General features: G+C 58.6%; 1 protein-coding gene across 1 annotated transcript; it reads left to right on the top strand.

Annotated features, from left to right (window-relative positions):
• Positions 1-2,618: 2,618 nt before the first annotated feature.
• On the top strand, positions 2,619-18,130 carry LOC116488955 (protein O-GlcNAcase-like). Its single transcript, XM_032186962.1, has 17 exons — positions 2,619-2,788; positions 6,078-6,129; positions 7,673-7,770; positions 8,194-8,324; positions 8,927-9,098; positions 9,432-9,530; positions 9,680-9,964; positions 10,239-10,367; positions 11,329-12,455; positions 12,527-12,701; positions 13,004-13,060; positions 14,670-14,755; positions 14,989-15,093; positions 16,230-16,321; positions 16,696-16,888; positions 16,966-17,137; positions 17,430-18,130. The coding sequence occupies exons 1-17, from the start codon at positions 2,749-2,751 to the stop codon at positions 17,564-17,566; spliced, it is 3,150 nt and encodes a 1,049-aa protein (XP_032042853.1). The 5' UTR covers positions 2,619-2,748; the 3' UTR covers positions 17,567-18,130.
• Positions 18,131-18,530: the final 400 nt, after the last annotated feature.

The following is an 18,530-nucleotide window of genomic DNA, read 5'->3' as shown; positions in this document are numbered from 1 at the left end:
TTGCAGCTCCCCTGCAGCCTGATGTCCCCAAGGAAACGGCTCCCAGCACAGCATGGGGCTTGGGCACCCAAGGGCTTTGGGTCCCAGGGCTGCTCCCCCAGACCTCACTCCAGGTAGCAGAGAAGAAATACCTGGGAGTGTGAGAGTGGGGAGCAACCTCAAAATGCCTTTCAGAGACAATGTGATGAATTCAGGGAACTGGAGGTTAGGTCTAATAAAATGCAATCTGAAAACCTGGCAGTGCTTTAATGAAGCCACAGGGCATGATAGAAACCACCCCAGCACTGGGGGAAAGGGAGGGCTTGTAGTTCAGACAATGACCTGGAACTTCAGAAGGAAGTGCACAAAAGTAGAAACTGGGCCAAAAGCCTGGGATAAACAGAACAGCAAAAAATCAGAAAAGCCAAAGTGTGATATGAGATGTAACTAGCAAGAAACACAAAGGATCACAAAAAAAAAAAAAAATCCAAAAAAAGGAGGTGTCAGCAAGAGGATGCTGAGCTGTCCATGTGGCCCATTGTCCTGCTGAGACAGAGGGACAGCAGGATGTGCCAGGACTCAAGTGCTCGATGTCTTCCTCCTCTCAGCCCACGCTGAGGAGAGTAGCTGTGATCGCACAATTAACACTGTTAACATGAGCAGCAGAGGAGCATGCTCAGGCTAGATAATGGAAAATGTGACCAGATTAGCTAAACTGAGATAATTGAGAGTGACACTCAGAGCTGGTAGAGGATGGATGTGTTTTCAGAGAACAGGAAAAAGGAGTGACATGGTACCATCTTTGAAAGAAGAAAAAAAAAAAAAAAAAAAAAAAAAAAAAAGGAAGTGATGAATTAGAGGCCACTTAGCTCAGCTTCAAAGTCCAAGAAAACCACGGAACCAATACACCCTGTACGCACAGCCCTGCTTAACTTCTCTGACAGCAGTGAATAGGGGATACCAGCCACAACTCTACCTTTAACATGCCATGACCCCAGCTACTGCAGGGGCACTGGGTTGCTCCTAGTGCTGCCCATGCATGCCATGGCTGGCTGCTCTGGAGTCTGCCCCAACAGCCTTCTCCAGAGGCCAGCCTCAAACTCGGCTGTCCCAGCAACAAAACTCAGCACAGGCTAGTGTAGATGGTGAGGAAGGAGCAAGCACAAGCATGGCCTGTGCCCAGCTATCCCCAGCAATTGCTCTCTGTGCATGAATAATCCAGCCTGGCAGAGCTGAACTGGCTTTTCTGCAGCAGCAGCATCTGCCTTGCTCCTTGCATGCAGTTTTTATTGACATGTGTAAGTCTGGTTATGAGCAGTATAATGCCTACTGAGGTGCTGAGGCTTTGAGTGCTCTGGGTGCTCCTTGCAGTGTTCAGCCTTCTCTGAGCCACATCACTGAGTTTTGAGCACACCGTGGCAGCCCATGGCACACTCTGATCATCTCTTCCATGTCTAGTTGCTGTTGGTCTGTCACCTGTGGGCTCCTTGGTCACCAGATGGCCCAGACACAATCACTCAGCTTCCTAGCACTACATTTACCTGCAAGGGAATGAGGGAGCTGCCACAGATCCGGGCTTCCTAGGCCTCTGACACCCACTTCTCCTGTGAAACCCCATGCTTGTGGGCTGGAAGAAAGTGTGGGTGGCAACAGCTGCTGGGAGGGCACTCAGCAGTGCTTGCTGGAGGAGAGCACCAGTGCTTCTTCTGGCTTGATCACTCACACATGCATGGACCATGGTAACAAAGCTGTGCACGTGGTCCCCATGTTTTAAAACCACATAGCTGGGAGAGGCTGCAGGCATGCTCCAGAATAGAGGTCTGTCTTGCAATGAGTCTGACAAGCAGGAAAAGTGGTCAGAAAAAGAGCAGAGAAGCTCAGTGATGACAAACACGAGGTCCTGCATGCAGGCAGGTACCAGCGGCTGCACAGCTGCAGGACAGGGAACTACTGATGTGGCAGCACTTCTGCAAACCAGAACCTGTGGGATGGAGAGGATCACGAGCCAAGCATGTGTCAACAGCTCAGAACAGTGTGACTAAAGGCAAATAGCAGCCTGACGTTTGCAAGCAGGTGAGTCACGTGCAAGACAAAACGGTCCTGAGCTCCACGGACTTGACGGGTGGGAGACGCATCTCGGCCTGGGCCGGCACAAGGGGCCCAGCGGGGAAGGTGCTGGTGCAGGGGCGAACACAAGGGCAGATGCGATGCGGGAGCTGCTCCGGGTCTGGAGGGGGCACGCGACAGCGCGCAGGTACCGCGGAGGAGAAACCTCTGCCGGTGCGGCACTGTGCGGCGGGGGCTGCTGCGGGGCACCGGGCTGCGGGCCTCGGTGCCAGGAGCGGCGGCCGGAACCGGGCTGCGGCTCGAAGCCAGGCGCTGCCCCCACCGGGCAAGGCGGCGGTGACTCCAGCCCGGCGGGGCCGGACACAGCCCCGTCCCGTCCCGTCCCGTCCGTGACCCCCTCCGCGGCAGGGCTGCGGCCCTCGGCTCTCGGCGGGGCGGCTCCGGCCGGGGACTGCGCCTGGTCCCCGCCCCGCGCCCGGCCCCGCCGCGGCCCCACCCGCGGGGCCGCCCCCTGCGCTGCGGCGGGCGCGCTTCTGCGGGGGCGGGCAGGCGGCGGCGCGGTCCCTCCGTGCAGCCCTCCATCCCTCGGAGCGCCTCTGCATCCCTCCGTCCGCCCTTGCCCGCACCCCTCCATCCTTCCCCGCACCCCTCCCTGCAGCCCTCCGCCCGCCCCAGCGCCAGCAGGGCCGTTCCTGCCCGGTCATGGCGGGGCGGCCGCGCTTCCTCTGCGGCGTGGTGGAAGGTAGGTCCTGCCGGGGCCGCGGCTGGGGCCCGTGCCCCGCCCGAGCATTGCAGGGGCTGGCCCGGCACACCCGGGGCGCACCGCGGTCGGGGAGGGCTGCCGGCACCCGAGCCCGCCGCGCCCGGGACCCCGGGTATGGGAGAGGCAGCGCCCCGGGCCCCTGCACGACACTGGATTCGCCCACGGGTTGGGGATCAGCACCCCCGAAGCTCCCCAGCTCACTCGCAGAGCACTGATGGGCCCCCCCGGCATCCCGGAACAGCCCGCTCCCAGCACCGCGTTGTGGCGCGGGGCCTCGCTGCCCTGCCGCCAGCGCTCTGCGGTGGCTTTTTCTCTGCCCTGGGCACGAGGCCGGCATCCCGCTGCGTGCCCTCCTGCCCCCTGCCCGCAGCGGAGTGTCGGCACGGGCTGCGCCTGACAGCCCGCAAAGAGCCTGCTCTGGTGTGGCAGCTCGGTATGGCTCAGCCCCTGTCCTGCCCCCCTCAGCTCCTGTTTCTGCAGCACTGCACCGCTGGAGCTGTGTGAGGCCTGGCACCTGCTGGTCAAAAGCATTTCCACCTTTTCTGGCAGCACATCACCACGCTGCAGCCCACTGCCTGCTGCCTTGCCACGCAGGGAGGAAGCAAAAACACCAAGCAAATACACACAAATCAAATAGAAAGTGCAGGAACGGGGAAGTTGATCATAAGAAAGAATATGAGTCAGACTAGAATCATCGATATAGGAAAGCTGACCTGGGAAAGAGAAGGACAAAGATGCTGCCATTCCAGAGCCATTCCAGGAGAAGGTTTCTAGAGAGCGAGGGAGGAAAGGTAACTCATCCTGCTGTAACACAGGCTCAAAGATGAGCTATCCCAGATGCCCAGAGGCTGGCAAGTAATGGTGTTGGCTGGATACTGGTGTGCTCTGGGCTGTCAGAGAGCCAAAGGGCTCTCTGCATCATTTATCAGTGCTCATCTATCTCTAAAGCAAGGCACCTGCATCCCCCTCCTTTGGAGATACTGCCACAAGTACAGTTAGGTTTTTGCTAATAGAGTTTAATCCATTTTTTTCTGGGTGGAATATGCTAGGGTGGTGCTTTCAGTAGTGCTGCTCTTGACAGTGCACGTGTCATTTCACAGCAAAGTGTGAGTGAGGTTCTTGGATGCAGATGCTGTGGAGGGACTCCTGAGATATCCTGAACTGTGAGCTAAGCAGGAGCTCCCTTAGGCTGGGGAACAGAAAGTCTGTTTCTCACAGAAATACCTTCTTTGGATGAGATGTTTGCTGGGATTCTTGAGTGGCTACAGATTTGGCCCTGTGCACAGTAGGATATGGCTAGCATAGCAAATCTATATTGCCTCAAAGTAGATGGAAAAGACGTGTAGTTGTTCAAGCAGGTTGAAAATCCATCTGCAGTGTGGCCCAGCACATCGTTGTCCAAGTTTCATGCTAGGGGGGCTGCAAAGCAGACTCCTGCCAAAAGGAGCTGGGCACAGAGTCCCCTCCAGGCAGAGCCATTCTGGTGCAGTAAGGTGCTGCATGGCAGCACTGGCCTCATGGCAGTCACTGAGAGCTGACCCTTTTTCCCAGACTAGTGGTGTTGTTGTGACCTGCCCTTGTGCACAGCACATTTCAGCAAATGCTTTCACTTCCCTCAATCTCTGCTCCTGTTCTTGTCTGCTAGAAAGTGCTTGGCTGATGTAAAAGTTGCCCATGATGTAGAGCCCTTCTGATGCTAGGAGCTGCCTTGATGACTAATTACCATCAACGTTCTAAATATAATGTATTTTCTGTGAGCCTTCATATCTGGGCAACATGCTCTCAGTGACCCTGCTTGAGCAGGGGGTTGGATCAGATGACCTCCAGAAGTCCCTTCCAACCGCAACCATTCTGTATTCCTGTGATTCCTTGACTTGACTGCGTGGCTGAAGAGCCTTTTCTTGCTAAATTTGAGATCTGTGTTTGAACACTTCCAACACTTTATAGCCCAGACAGGAATGTTGATGCTCTGCTTGACGCAGCTTGACACTACACAGAGAGGGAGATGCACAGAGGATCCATCCAGAGGGACCTGGACAGGCTTGAGAATTGGGCCTATGTGAACCTAATGAGGTTCAACAAGTAAAAGCGCAAGGTGCAAGTGCAAGGTCGGGGTAGTCTCAGACATGGGTACAGACTGGGAGAAGAAATTGAGAGCAGCCCTGCAGAGAAGGGCTTGGGGATGAAAATCTCAACATTAGCCAGCAGTGCACACTTGCAGCCCAGCAAGGCAACTACATCCAGAGCTGCATCAAAAGAGGAGTGGCCAGCAGGTCAAGGGAGGTGGTTGTCCCCCTCTGCTTTGCCCTTGTGAGGCCTCAGTTGGAGTGCTGCGTCCAGGTCTGAGGCCCCAGCACAGGAAGGATGTTGATCTGTTAGAACGGGTCCAGAGGAGGGCCACAAGGATGATCAGCGGGCTGGAGCACCTCTACTATGAAGAAAGGCTGAGAGGGCTGGAGCTGTTCAGGCTAAAGAAGAGAAAGCTCTGGGGTCACCTTATTGCAACTATTCAGTACTTGAAGGGGGCTTATAAAAAAGATGGAGAGCAACTTTTTGCTCATTCAGGTAACAACAGGACAAGGGGAGATGATTTTAAACTAAAGGAGGGGAGATTTAGATAAGAGGTTAGGAGGAAATTCTTCAGCCAGAGGGTGGTGAGGCACTGGCACAGGTTGCTCATAGAGCTTGTGGATGCCTCATCCCCGGAGATGTTCAAGACCAGGTTGGACGGGATCCTGGGTAACCTGATCTAGTGGGTGGCATCCTTGCCCATGGCAGGGGGATTGGAACTGTGTGATCTTTAAGGTCCCTTCCAACCTGAGCCATTCTATGATTCTATGACCCAGGAGAAGCACAGAGTCAGTCTCTGTATAGGAGTATCCCCAAGAAGGAAACTCTAGGGTGGATGTACAATAGCTCTGTGCTTTGGTGCACCCCAAATGCTCAAGTGCCAGGCCTCAGCAGTCTCCTCTAGGCTTGGCTTTTACCACATAAATTTCCCCTCTCAGGATAATTATTATCTTGTGCATTTTTTCCCAGCTGCTTCTTTCTGGGAAGGATGGCAGCATAGATATTATTATACCTGCTGGCTTGAATACCAATTCCCCCCAAGATCATAGCAGGCAAACAGGCACCTGAATCATCCTGAGCTGAACAAACCACTGGCTCTTGCAGTTTAAGAGCAGCTTCTTAGGGACAGTGCATAGAGAGACTGTTTTAAGGAAGATACTGGCAACTGTATTTTGGTTTTTGCTTTTCCTTTTTACAGGTTTCTATGGGAGACCGTGGTCTATGGAACAGAGGAGACTGCTCTTTCGATGGCAAGTACCCCAAATTTTGCTCTCTGGACGCACTGACACGTAACAGGTTGATGAGGTGGAACTCGGCAGTGCATGCCAGCCCCCCTCCCGTGCTGCTCCCAGGGCTGGGGAAAGGGAAAAAACCTCTGCCCTGCCCCGGCCTGACAGCGGCGGGCTGTGCTGCCCTGTGCCCGGCAGGTGGTGCTGGGGCTCCGCAGCCCGCTGCAGCCACAGGCGTCCCGCCGGGGGCTTGGGCCGGGCTGGGGAAGCGGCCGTGGGAGGGCTGGCGCTGGGGGTGCTGCGGGGAGGGTGCGAGCTCGGGGGGGGCGTTGCTGGGTCCCAGTGCCCACGGTGTGGAAGGATGTGGGGAGGATCCGTCACCAGCTGGTTATGAGAATCACGGAGCTGATCCCTGCAGGAGAGAAAAAGCCCTCTCCTGGCACCTGCTCCGTGCACCGGCCCTTGGCGCAATGAGCTGCACCGACGGACCTGTGCACCCGTGGTGCGATGGTCACAGCCCAGGCAGCACGCCCGTCTCTGTGAGCAGTGCCCTAATGATGGCAGCACACGGGATGTTGTGGGCAGGGTGCCGGTGACAGTGTGGGCAGGATGCTGGTCACAGTGTGGGCAGGATGCTGGTGACAGGGTGCTAGAGACAATGTGGACAGCGTGTTCACGACAGTGTGGGCAGCATGCTGGTGACAGCATGAGCAGAGTGCTATTGATGGCTGGGCCAGTGAGCCAGGAGCAGCAGGGGCTGTGTGCTGGTTGCAGTGTGCTGGTGACAGCACCAGTGCTGTGCACAGCGTGGGAAGCATTCTGACAACAGTAAGAGAGTGCTGGTGGTGGTGTAAGCAGTCACAAGTGTAAAGACTATAGTAGGGGAACCAGAGATGCAGACGCAGTAAAATGTTACTTAGAAAATCTGGGAAAATGTGTCACTGAGACAAAGGAAAACAAGAGATGTTGTTTTAGAATATATTAAGAATGAGCAGATCTAATGATCTAGCAGATCTACCTAGTCTGGTAGCGGGTTGGAATGTTCGTGTGTTTGCACATGCGAGCAGTGTGTTTATCTGTGTTTTCCTTCTCTGGGAAGAAACAAGATGTAGCATTTGTGTCATGCAGTACATGACAGTCTGTTCATCATGGGAAAATGTAAAACGTCATCTACTAAGGAGGATAAATACAAATAAATGAATAAATCAGATGGCTTTCATACAGGAGTGCCAAAAGAGCTGTCTAAGGAAGTGTCTGCCCTATGGATTGCTGTGCAGATTCTGGAAAGAATTCGTGGTTTTGAGGCCAGAACGGGCCTTTTGATGGTGTAGTCCCATCTCCTGAAACAGCCAGGCCCTGTTTTTACTCAGACCTGTTTTCCTTCAGCTCCGCTTGCAGTGCAGCATCCGGAGAGCAGGGCATGGCACAGCCCTATGAAAGAGAGGGAGTTGTGAGCTGAGCAGCATTTGTCGTCATGGGCTGGCATGCCTGCCTGGATGCCTCTTTGCAAAGAGTCCTCCAGTCCGTCTGGAGCCTTAGGTGACCTCTTGTCCTTGCTGCACAGGCTGGAACGCCAGGAGCTGAACTGCTACATGTACGCACCCAAGGATGAGCTGAAGCACCGGCTGCTCTGGCGAGAGCCCTACACAGAGCATGAGGCAGGTAGCGGCTCTGCTGGGCCCCACCATGGGTGGGCTGTGGCATCCCAGTCCTCACAGGTGACGCATGGTCTGCATCTCAGCCAGGGGCAGGCTGGCTGCTACTGCTCCTCCTGCCAGAAGCCTGCCCAGCACAGGGAGCCCCCAGACCCTGCCCATCACAGGGTGTCTCCTTGGACCCTACACCGCCCATGGAGCTCCCTGTGCAGGTCTTTGGCAATATGCTCCAGTGTGCCAGGGCCTGCAGACCCTTGTGGAGGGTCCTCTGTGTTCCAGCACTCTGGACACCATCTCCCCATGGCCCTTCTCTTCAGTGTTCTTTTCTGACTCTGGGTGTTCGTGGCTCTTTCCATGGGGCAGCAGTCATTCCCCCTCCACTTGTGCCTTGTCTCCCAGCGCTCACAGCCCTCCTCTGCTTTGTCCCCAGCCCGGATGCGGTCTCTCATAGAAGCTGCCCAAATGCATGGCGTGGAGTTCATCTTCGCCATTTCTGCTGGCCAGGACATGGTGTTTTCAAGTGCTGGGGATCGGCTCCTGCTGCAGCAAAAACTCAGGCAGGTACCGTGGGCCATTCCTTCATCCCATGGCTCCCAGGCAAGCTTCAGCAGGCAGTGCTGCAGGAGCTGCAGGAGAGGGACCAGCCGAGCCTGAGCCTGTGGGCAGCACCAGGGGGCTCCTGCAGGCTGGTGCTGAGGCCCCGCTGCCTGGGAAGGGCGAAGACCCTAGCACAGCCTCTGTGCTCTGCGGGGCGACCACTCCTCCCTGTGGCACGGCACAGCCAGACAGCAGCTGCCCATCCACCTCTCAGGCTGTCCCCGCAGCACCACGGTGTGAGAGGGGAATGGCCAGTGGTGTAGATGTGGCACAGTAGGGGGTCTGGGCCGCCACAATGCCTGCCCTGGTTTCAGAGGGCTCCTGGCCCGCAACAAGCAGGGCTGTGCCAGGGTTTGGCGAGGAGGGCTATGGTGGAGGGGCAGCCTGCGTGGAGTGGCTGTGTGTGGTGCGCTGCATCCGCTGGATGTGGCAGCATGGGTGCAGGCATTGTTTGTCAGGCTGCTCCTGACTGCCGCTGTCCCTGCAAGGAGTGAGGGGCTCGACCAGGGCTTGCTGCATCCTCCTGCTGCTGCCCAGGCGTCCTAGCGCCCTTGCTGTGCCCACAGGTGGCTGCCATGGGGTGCCGTGCCTTCGCGCTGCTCTTTGATGACATCGACCCCTGCATGTGCCGAGCCGACAGAAATGTCTTCACCTCCCTGGCAGAGGCCCAAGCCTCTGTGGCCAACGAGGCATACCAGGAGCTGGGACAGCCCTCCATCTTCCTCTTCTGCCCCACAGGTACTGCCTGCAGCTGCACAGCCCCCAGCTGCCCCTCCCCAGGACTGGGTGCCTGGCAAGCCCTCATGCCCAGGCCATGCGCCTGCCCTGTGGCTGCAGCTACCAGACATGCACAGCATATCTGCCTCCTGCAAGCTGACTGCCCCGATGGCCTGTAGCCTCCACCATGCCTTGGGGCAGCCCTGGAAGCTTCAGGATAGGACAGGAACCGGTTGCAGAGGGGCCAATGCTGCTTTCCCTGCCCGGTGCCTCTCCCCTGCCCCTGCCCACTGCGCCTGGGCAGCCTCTCTGCCCCAGTCTCTTCCCTCAGGAGATGCTCTGCTCTCTGCCCAGAGTACTGCAGCTCACTCTGCTCTCCAAGCCCTGGCCAGTCCTGCTACCTGCTGACCCTTGGACGGGAGCTGCTCCCAGGGATTGGGGTCATCTGGACTGGTGAGCACCCTTTCCGGCTCTGTGGGCGTGCGTGCGGCTTGTCCTCGGTCTGCAGTCGGTGCCCAGGTGCATGCGCGCCCCGGATGTGCTGTGTGCGAGGGACTGTGCCACCCATGTGTCCCATCTGAGTCTGTGCCCTGATGCTCCAGGCCCAAAGGTGGTGTCACAGGAACTCTCAGCCATGCTGCTGGAGGAGGTGGAGGGCGTCCTGGGGCGCCGTCCCATCATCTGGGACAATTTGTTCGCCAATGACTACGACTGCAGACGTGTCTTCTTGGGCCCCTACACGGGACGTGCCCCTGGCCTCATGCCTCGACTCTGTGGACTGCTCCTTAACCCAAACTGTGAGCTCCAGGCCAATTTCATCCCCATCCACACGCTGGGCAGCTGGTTTCGGAGCGAGCTGAGGAGCTGTGCCTACCCTGACCATGCAGGTACCAGGTCCCTGTGCCCCAGGCCATTCTGTATGTGGGGCCCCACATCTGTGATGAGGTTTCGTGCCAGGGCAGCCCTGGCCTGGATGGGCCCTGCCCATCTCTGTTTGGCTTTGCCTTGGCCCCACAGGCTCCCCTGCTTGCCAGCCTGGCTCAGGTGGCACCCCCTGTCCTGGGCATGGGGTCCCTCCTGGGTTGCCCTCCGTCAGAGTCGCATGGGATAGCTTGGTAAAACAAGTGGGGCTATCCAGGCTGATGAGCTCCGTTTCACTAGGGACGGAGACTGCAGCAGCCCTGGGGGACAGCCAGGGCCCATGGGAGGGGAGCTACAGCCCCCAAGAGGCCTTGGAGCTGGCACTGCTTGACTGGGTGGCTGAGATAAACCAGCAGGCCTTGGAGACAGGTAGGTGAAGAGCTGGCACCATGCAGCATCCCTCAGCCCTCAAACTCTGGACCAGCTCTGCTGGGAGCAATGTGGGGTGGGAGAGCTGCCTCTTGGGATGGGATGCTGCAGTGGGGTCCCCTGTTGTCAGGCTCAGCTGGAGGAGTCTCTGCCTGAGCAGAGCTGGGAAAAGGAGGGGACTTAAGCCAAGCAGGTGGGGCAGAAGAGTTTGAAGCTTTGGCCTCACAGTTAGTTGGGCTTTGGGCTTGTCCTGCAGCAGAAGTGAGTGAGCCCATGGGATGGAGGATTGGATGAGCCAAGAGAGTGTTACTAGCAGATGTGTGCTGCCTTACCAGCCTGCCTTCCCAAGAGAGCACTTTGGGAAAACAGACATTGACAGAAGACAATGTGGTGCTGGGGGAGGAGATGACTGGTGGGGAATGCATGTGAGGTCCAGGAGAAGCACTGCAGGGTGACGAGGTGACGAGGGCCAGCTGGGTAAGCTGGCTGCAGGGAGTGTGGATGAGGTCTTTGACCCCAGGGTGTGGTTCAGGAACTGCTTTGGAGTGGAAACAGGGTGAAGCAGCAACCTGAGCAGCTCTGGATGGCACCTAGCTGCCTGAAAGATCATGATGTGGCATTTGCTGCAAGGAAGGAGAGCAAAGCCTGCTCCTTGCTTCTGCATTCCTGTCCGTGATACCATGGGCTCAGCAGGAGGTTAGGAAGCCTAGATCATGGTACAGCTCTGGAAGAGGGGGCTAAACATGGTGAGGGCTTGTTTTGCACTGCTTGATTCTTGAAAGCCTGTGGCCTCCCCAGCCACAGTGGCCCAAGTGATGCAGAGCCCACAGTCTGGGCAGCTCCTGGTCCCTGCCAGCACAGAGCTGAGCTCCTGGTACAGCCGCCCTGGGGCTGTCCTGCATCTGGGCAGCCGTTCTGGTGTGGGTGCCAGAGGGGCTTTGCCTTTGCTCTGTCCCACCAGGAGGAAGAGCTCTGTTGCACCCCAGCACCGGCTGTGAGGGAGGAGCGGGGCTGCAGCCAGGCACAGCAGGATGGCAGGAGGCCACGCCTGGCCCCCAGACCCATGGCGCTGCTCCTGGTGGGGCAGACCAGTGTGGCCCTGAGACCTACGGCGGGACACCAGGGGAGGGAAGGAGGAAGGTGACCTTGGTGCCTAAGAAGGACAGTGGGAGCAGGACCCCCACCTGCAGTCAGCAGAGCCCCCCAGGGGATGGGGACCAGCTCGCCTCAGGTAGCGGAGCAAGCTGCGAGCCCTCCTCTGCTCCACCCAGCACAGTGGGCAGTGCCAAGCCTGCTGGAGCCCCTGGAACTGGTGAGACCTTCTGCAGCCTGGAGACCCCAACGCGCTGCAGCAGTGGGGCCGACAACAGCCAGAGCCTTCTCCTTGACACCAGCAATGCCAGGGGAGGGGATGGCAACCTCCCCCAGCCCCCTGGCAGTCCCCAGCCTGGGGCCAATGGGGCTGATGTGCCCCAGACACTCCCAGGGGTTGAGGCTGGTGCCAGTCCTGTCCCCACAGCACCGCTCACCGATGGGGCTGGTGCCAGTCCTGTCCCCACAGCACCGCTCACCGATGGGGCTGGTGCCAGCCCTGTCCCCACAGCACCGCTCACCAATGGGGCTGGTGCCAGCCCTGTCCCCACAGCACCGCTCACCGATGGGGCTGGTGCCAGTCCTGTCCCCATAGCACCGCTCACCGATGGGGCTGGTGCCAGCCCTGTCCCCACAGCACCGCTCACCGATGGGGTTGATGCTAACCCTGACCCCATGGCATTGCTCACTGATGGGACCAGTGCCAGCCCTGGCCCCACTGCACCACTGACCCCAGAGGAGGCCACGTCCATCCACGTGGCACTGCTGGCCCCAGAGGAGGTCAGGTCTGGCTGCATGACACCCAGGTTTCTAGAGGAGGCTAGGTCCAACTCAAATGACCCACTGACCATGGAAGAGGTGCGAATGCTGGTGGAGCTCTTCTACTTGCCCTACCATCATGGGCCACAGGCACAGCAACTCCTGGAGCACCTTCAGTGGCTCCGGGCCAACAGTCCCAGCGTGGGGGTCCCAGCCACAGCACCCAATTCTTGTGAGGTAAGGCTAGCCTGGGCACTGCTGCAGGAGGGTGCCCACTGTGGCTGTTCTGACACCCGGTCTGTCTGCAGGGCACCCAGTGGCGTGGCCGAGCACAGTCCTTCCAGCTGCTCTGCGCCCAGACGTGCCGCCTGCACAGCCGCTTCGTCTGCAGCGCAGGGCAGGCGCTGCTCTATGACCTTCACCCCTACCTCTGGGACATCCGCAACATGCTGCTGGCTGCCAGTGCCTTCATCCTCTGGTTGGGTATGTGGATGAGGCCACCCTGAGAGCCAGGCTCTACCACTGTAGTCGTGTATCCACATCCTGGCCAAATCCAGCCCTGCTTCCTAAGGGACAATGGAGCACAGGGTCCCTGGGCATCGTGGCACCTGAAACTTCCTCTGTCCTTTCCCCTAAAGAAGTGGAGGTGTCTGGGAACACTCCCAGCAGGCTGGGGTCCTGGAGTCTGGCCAGGCTGCCAGAATCTCTGCTGGGAACGCATCTCCCCTTGATGCCATCCCCGTGCACTGCCTTTGCCTGCACTCACCACCACATCTCCTTTGCAGACGGCCACCTCCTCTGTGACCCTGACCCCAAGGGCACCTGGAGAAGCTGCTTCGGCTGTAAGTATGGCACTGCTCTCGCCCACCCACGAAGGCTGATGCCCTCTGTAACCTCAGGCCCCACAGCTAGCACTTGCCATGGGGCTGTCCTTCTCCTACCAGTGGAGCTGGCATGGCTGCAGGAAGGCTGCACCCCTGCACACCCTGGCATGCCAAGGCAGGATGGGGACGGCTGCTGGGAAAGGACAGCAGGGCTGAGGGTTCCAGTTGTGTGCGGTCTTGCTGGGCTCTGCTCCTCCAGCTAGCTGGGGGCAAACACTCTGCTCTAGGACCCAAGCAGGGACTGAAAGAACCTCTGCAAGGCAGTGAGGGCATTGCCCCACAACATCCAGGCCCTCCAGCTCTGCCCCCAGGCACCCAGCAGTGTCCCAGAGCTGCACAGCTGCCCCACCTGCACAGGTGGCTGAGCTCTGGCTCTCTGGCCGCGTTGGGAACACCCACGCTAGTCAGCACGGATCACTGGGCTCACGGAGCTCATCCAAGTTCCCGTGCTTCTGAGAAGTGTGTCGCAGCAAGACACCTAGCTTAGTGTTCTGCAAGGAGCTGTCACCTCAGGAGCATCCTCCCTGCAAATGACTCCTAACCTGGCCGGGAGGGGCCAGGGGGCTGGATAGCGGAGGGGGAACTGAAGTGAAGCAGCCTGAAGGGGGGCAGTGTCACATGTCAGGGAGGTGGCACTCATCAGAGCAGCACTTCACTGTCTTGTGGTTTAAAGGGAATGCCTGTTTCTGGGGCATGGCTTCTTGGCCTTTTTAATCCCAGGACCTTTCTGGTAAAAGGGGTACATGGAAGAAATTCTTTACTATGAGTGTGGTGAGGCAGTGGAGCAGATTGCCCAGAAAAACTGTGGATGCCCCATCCCTGCAAGTGTTCAAGGCCAGGCTGGATGAGACTTTGAGCAACCTGTTCTGGTGGGAGGTGTCCCTGCCCATGGCAGGGGGATCAGAACTAAATGATCTCTAAATCCCTTCCAACCCAAACAATTCTGTGATTCAGTCTATGATTCTCTGGGCTACTGGGAGCAGTAGTGTCCTGGGTGACAGAAGTGAGGCTGGATTTTGAATGCCTGTGCACCACTTTGCGAGCCCCCATTCCTCTGGTTTAGATTTCCATGACCTTGTGAGTTTTTATAAACCAGCTGTTACCAGATGACAGCCTGAAAGGGGCTCCAAGTTTGGTGTGGAATGTGGTCATGAACCTTGAGCCACTTCTGTGGAGAAGCAGCTGCACATGGTGCGAGGGTGCCTGTGCCCAGCTGCCCTGCAAGCTCCCGCTGGCACTGCTGGCTGAGCAGCAAAGCAGCACACTGGGCTCTGTTCCAGGCTGCAGCTTCTCGGTCATGCCAGGAGCTGTGGTTTTTCCTTACACCTTTCATGGAGGCCAGATCAGTCATCTTCCCATTCCCCCGCTTCAAGCCGTGTTGCAGGGGGCTTGCTGCCACCAGTGTTGGGCTGCACAAGTCCAGGGAGAGCTCCAATACCTGGGCTGCATGCATGTGGGGCAGATCCTGAGCTGTGACAAGCACGGATCATGTTGCTGCTGTGCAGGGGAGGCTGGTCCCAGCTGGTTATTTTTCACCTCGTGTGTGTCTGTCTCCTGTTGCCTCCAGGGTGCCAGAGCATCACTGCCCCACTCTTCCCCAGGGAAGATGCTGAGCCCTGGGCACGCCGCGGGGGCCTCTTTGGAGAGCTGCAGGTGAGATCGCACCCCTGGCTGCTGGGGACTGGAGGAACCCTTGGGAAGCCAGGATTCCAACTGCTGCTCCTGCCATGCTGTCGGGTGGCTGCAGGAAATGATGCTGCTCAGGCCTCTGCACCGTGGCTGCTGCTCCTAGGCTTGGGGGGTCACAGAAGAACCCTTGTCCTGCCACCCCAAGGCAGGTTTGGAGCCAGGACAAGCTGCTCCATGATGGACTGTACTTCCTCCAGGCCCTGCTTCCCGTGGGGAACAGCTGTGACCTCTTTTATCACCCACCTCCGCTCTTTCCATCTCGCCAGCTGTATGTCCTGCGCCCGCTGCTGCCTCAGGACAAGGTGAGACTCATGGCCTGAACACACCACCTGTGCTGCTCACCCTGTAGCTCACCCTGCATGGCCTTTGCCAAAAAAGTGCTGACAAGAAACATGCACGTTGGCTGCTGCCCCCAGGGCTGAGCTTACAGCACAGGATGATGGCAGTGGGAAGGGACCCCAAGGGTCAGGCAAGCCTGGGGCAGGTCGCTCCATGCTGTGTCTAGCAGTGGTGGCAGTCCCCATGGTGGAGCCCCCTTCATCAAATGCCACACAGCCTGCAGCAGTCACCCTGCTCTGTCTGCTCTGCTGCCCCTCCCAGCTAAAGGAAATGCTGGCGCTGCAGATCCACCACCATGGACTCGTGCATCCCTGCTAAACACAGTACCCTGCAATGCACACCTGCATGGCTAACAGAGGTGGAGTTGCAAGAATGTGAGAGCAGATTATAATACCAGACTATGGCCACCAGCGATTCCCATTGCAAGAGTTTGTTTTCAGTTGCCTGTTGTCAGATTACATTTGAACGTCTGTTTCCAGTGAAACTGTGAGAAAAACTCTTCTGAGCACTTAAGCCAGTTCTGGGAAGGCAGCTCAGAACTGACTTGCTTTGATCTTGTTCAGTGATCAGGCAGCCTTCCCTTTGAGAAGCAGTATTTTTACCAGGATGTTCTTTTTGCTGATCCTGTGAACAGCAGAAAGCTCAAATTTGACCAAGACAAGATTTTTTTGAGAGGTCCCACTTTGCACGTGCTCGATAGAGACTTGAATTTCGGTATTAATTTTGCTACTGTTCTGGCTGCTTTGAGCATGCTCTGAACTGGGGCTGATCAGCATTTTCTCAGCAGCTGCTGCTCTGGGGTGCCTGACTGGAATGCCAATGGCTCATTTTAAAGCGTGCTGTGCTGTGGCAGCAAGCCTCAGGGGCTAGCAGGACATGGTACACAACGGCTGTGCACATTGCTCTGCACTAGCACCCTGGGCAGGCTGCAGTACCCGCCTTCCCCTGGCCAGCAGCACTGGAGGCTATGGCTCTGGTTGCGGTCCTTCTCTGGGGACAACGTGGGCACCTGTTGGTGCGTCATGCTCTGGTGGAGTGGCAGGAGCCGAGGGGCAGCAGTGGGGCAGGGCCAAGGCTGAGGTGGTTTGGGCTCTTCCAGGGAGAGCTTTACCGAATGTGCCGGGAGGGTCTGGACTGTGACCCCAGCGTTGCAGAGGTCCTCATGGCCCACCCAGACCTTCTGGGTGACAGGTGAGACCTGGTCCCTCTGGGGCTCCCTCTGCATGCGTGCCAAGCCTGGGCGATGTGGCCTTGGCCAGCCAGGGCCCTCTCCTCCCACCCCTGCAGGGAGCAGCTCCGCACCGTGGCTGTGGTGGCTTCGCAGTATGGGATGGGATAAGGGAGGGCACTTCCAGCTGGGTCATGGAAGCTGCCGTGGGGACAGACCTGTTGCCCAGCTGGTCCCTAAGAGGGCTGCAGTGGCTCCCTCAGCTGAAGTCATCTGTGGGGGTCTCAACAGCACAGGGCGGGGGCGCTGGGTGCTGCAGGGGCAGAGGGTGGACGGCTGCTCCAAGCTCTCGTTGAGCTGGGCTCGGCCTCGGCTCATCAGTGCCTCTGGCTGGCAGGCTGCTGGGCAGCTTCCTGCACCTGAGCCCTGAGTACACGTTCGTGCTGGAGGACGAGGGCGGCCCGTGTGGCTACGCAGCCGGAGCGCTCTGTGCTGAAGGTTTCCTGCGAGAGCGAGCCAGCAGCTGGCTGCCGGCCATGCGGCACAAGTACCCCCGGGAGCTGGGTGTGGGCGGCCCAGCCCTGGGACAGGTGAGGGGAGCGTCCGCAGTGGTGGGAAGTGGGGAGGGAGGAGGGAGGGCTCCTTCACCTGTGCTTGTCACCTGCAGGATGCCCTGGAGGAAGCACTGCTCTTCTTCCACGCAGAGCCACCGGCCGTGCCCCTGCCCGTGCTGCGGCGCTTCCCCTCCCTGGTGCAGCTGGGCACGGCCCCTCGGGTGCTGGACGTGGGGGCCAGCCGCAGCCTGGCTGTCTGCCTGCTGAGTGCGCTCAGAGCCAATGGTGAGCTCCATGTTGGCGGGTCTGGGACTACTCCATCAGTGCAACCCCATCACGAACCCCTGCCCACCCCGGAGCTGGGGGCAGCCATCTCTGGGGCTCCCGTTTCTGCAGTCTGACCCCAGCTCCCTGGCACCATGACCTCCCTTTGCACCAGGGACATGTGGACATGTGTCACAGGGCCTTGCATGGTCACCCGCTGCCATGGGCAGCACTGGAGGGGGCTCAGCTGCTGCCCTTAGCCCTGGGCTGAGGCTCCCAGAGCTGGGGGCCTGAGCTCTTCTCTCCCTCACAGGCTCACGGGGAGTGTTTTGCCAGGTCAGTGCCGCTGACCAGCAGCAGCTGAGCTTCTACAGCAAGCTGGGTTTCGTCGCCCTGCCTGTGCCCTGGCCCAGCTCCCCTGGTGCTCGGCTCCTGGGACGCCTCCTCTGAGTGAGCATTGGGCATGGGCACAGGGAGACAGCACCACAGGACGGGAATTGGCAGCGTGTCTCAAGGGAGCAGAAGCAGAGGGGCACCTTTGGCAGGGCAAGTACATGGGGGATGTGGCCTAGGGGTAAGCAGGGTGCCACTGGGATGTGCACAGGGCACCAGGCTGTGGGAGTACTTGGCAAGAGAGGGGCATTTCTGCTGCTTCAGGAGATTTGGCCATCCAGGCCCTTCACTCCTGCTTGCTGAGCACCCTCCACCTGTGCCAGGGAATCAACGCACCCAGCCTGGCAGGTCGTGCAAGGGCAGTATTTGGGGTAGTGGTCTTGGGGCATGGCGTGTTGGCACTGGGACAGTGTCCCCGTCCCGATGGAGCTGCCCAGCTCTCTCCATCCCCATTGTGGCCGCAGTTTGGACAGCTGGTGCCAGGGCTGGCTCTTGGCACCCAGGAGCTGCTTGTTGTATGGATGGAGCTGGCATGGGGCACAGTGAGACAGCCCTAATCTCTGCTGCCCAGGGGCTGAGGGAAGTGCTGTCCTCAGTAATAAAGCATTTGCTGGTCTCTCACCATGGTTTGTCTCCTGGGGATATTATTGGGATACCGGCATTTCCCTCCAACACCCCTGTGTCCGCCTTGCACAGACTCTGCTTACAGACAGTGCAGTAGAACCCAGGCAAAGCAGTGACTTCGTGGCTGCCTCTCCAACTGCTCACCAACCCTTGGCCTCCCTCACACCACACTACGGGAATGAACTCAGCCAGGCTTCCCGCAGCTCCAGGGCTCCCCTGTGGCAATGGCTCCTTGGCGTGCCTGGGGGTCCCTGCCAGGACACGCAGGAGTGCCAAAGGGGGACGCCTGGCTGGCTGGCTTGCCTGGAAGGAGCTGGGAGGGAGGCATGAAGGGAGCAAACGGGTCACTGAGTACTTTTCCTCTGTGCTCGCCAAAGCTGGCTGCCCCTTGGTCATG

The sequence above is a fragment of the Aythya fuligula genome, chromosome 4 (genome assembly GCF_009819795.1).
Source record: "Aythya fuligula isolate bAytFul2 chromosome 4, bAytFul2.pri, whole genome shotgun sequence".
Lineage (NCBI taxonomy): Eukaryota > Metazoa > Chordata > Aves > Anseriformes > Anatidae > Aythya > Aythya fuligula.
This window is presented reverse-complemented; position numbering and strand designations above follow the sequence as displayed.

What these genes read in the sequence shown, in the direction of transcription:
- LOC116488955 (XM_032186962.1), top strand. Translation starts at nt 2,749, where the DNA reads ATGGCGGGGCGGCCGCGCTTCCTCTGCGGCGTGGTGGAAG. An exon ending in CTTCCTCTTCTGCCCCACAG is followed by an intron (nt 9,099 to 9,431) that starts GTACTGCCTGCA and finishes CTCTCTGCCCAG; the next exon opens with AGTACTGCAGCTCACTCTGC. An exon ending in GATTGGGGTCATCTGGACTG is followed by an intron (nt 9,531 to 9,679) that starts GTGAGCACCCTT and finishes CTGATGCTCCAG; the next exon opens with GCCCAAAGGTGGTGTCACAG.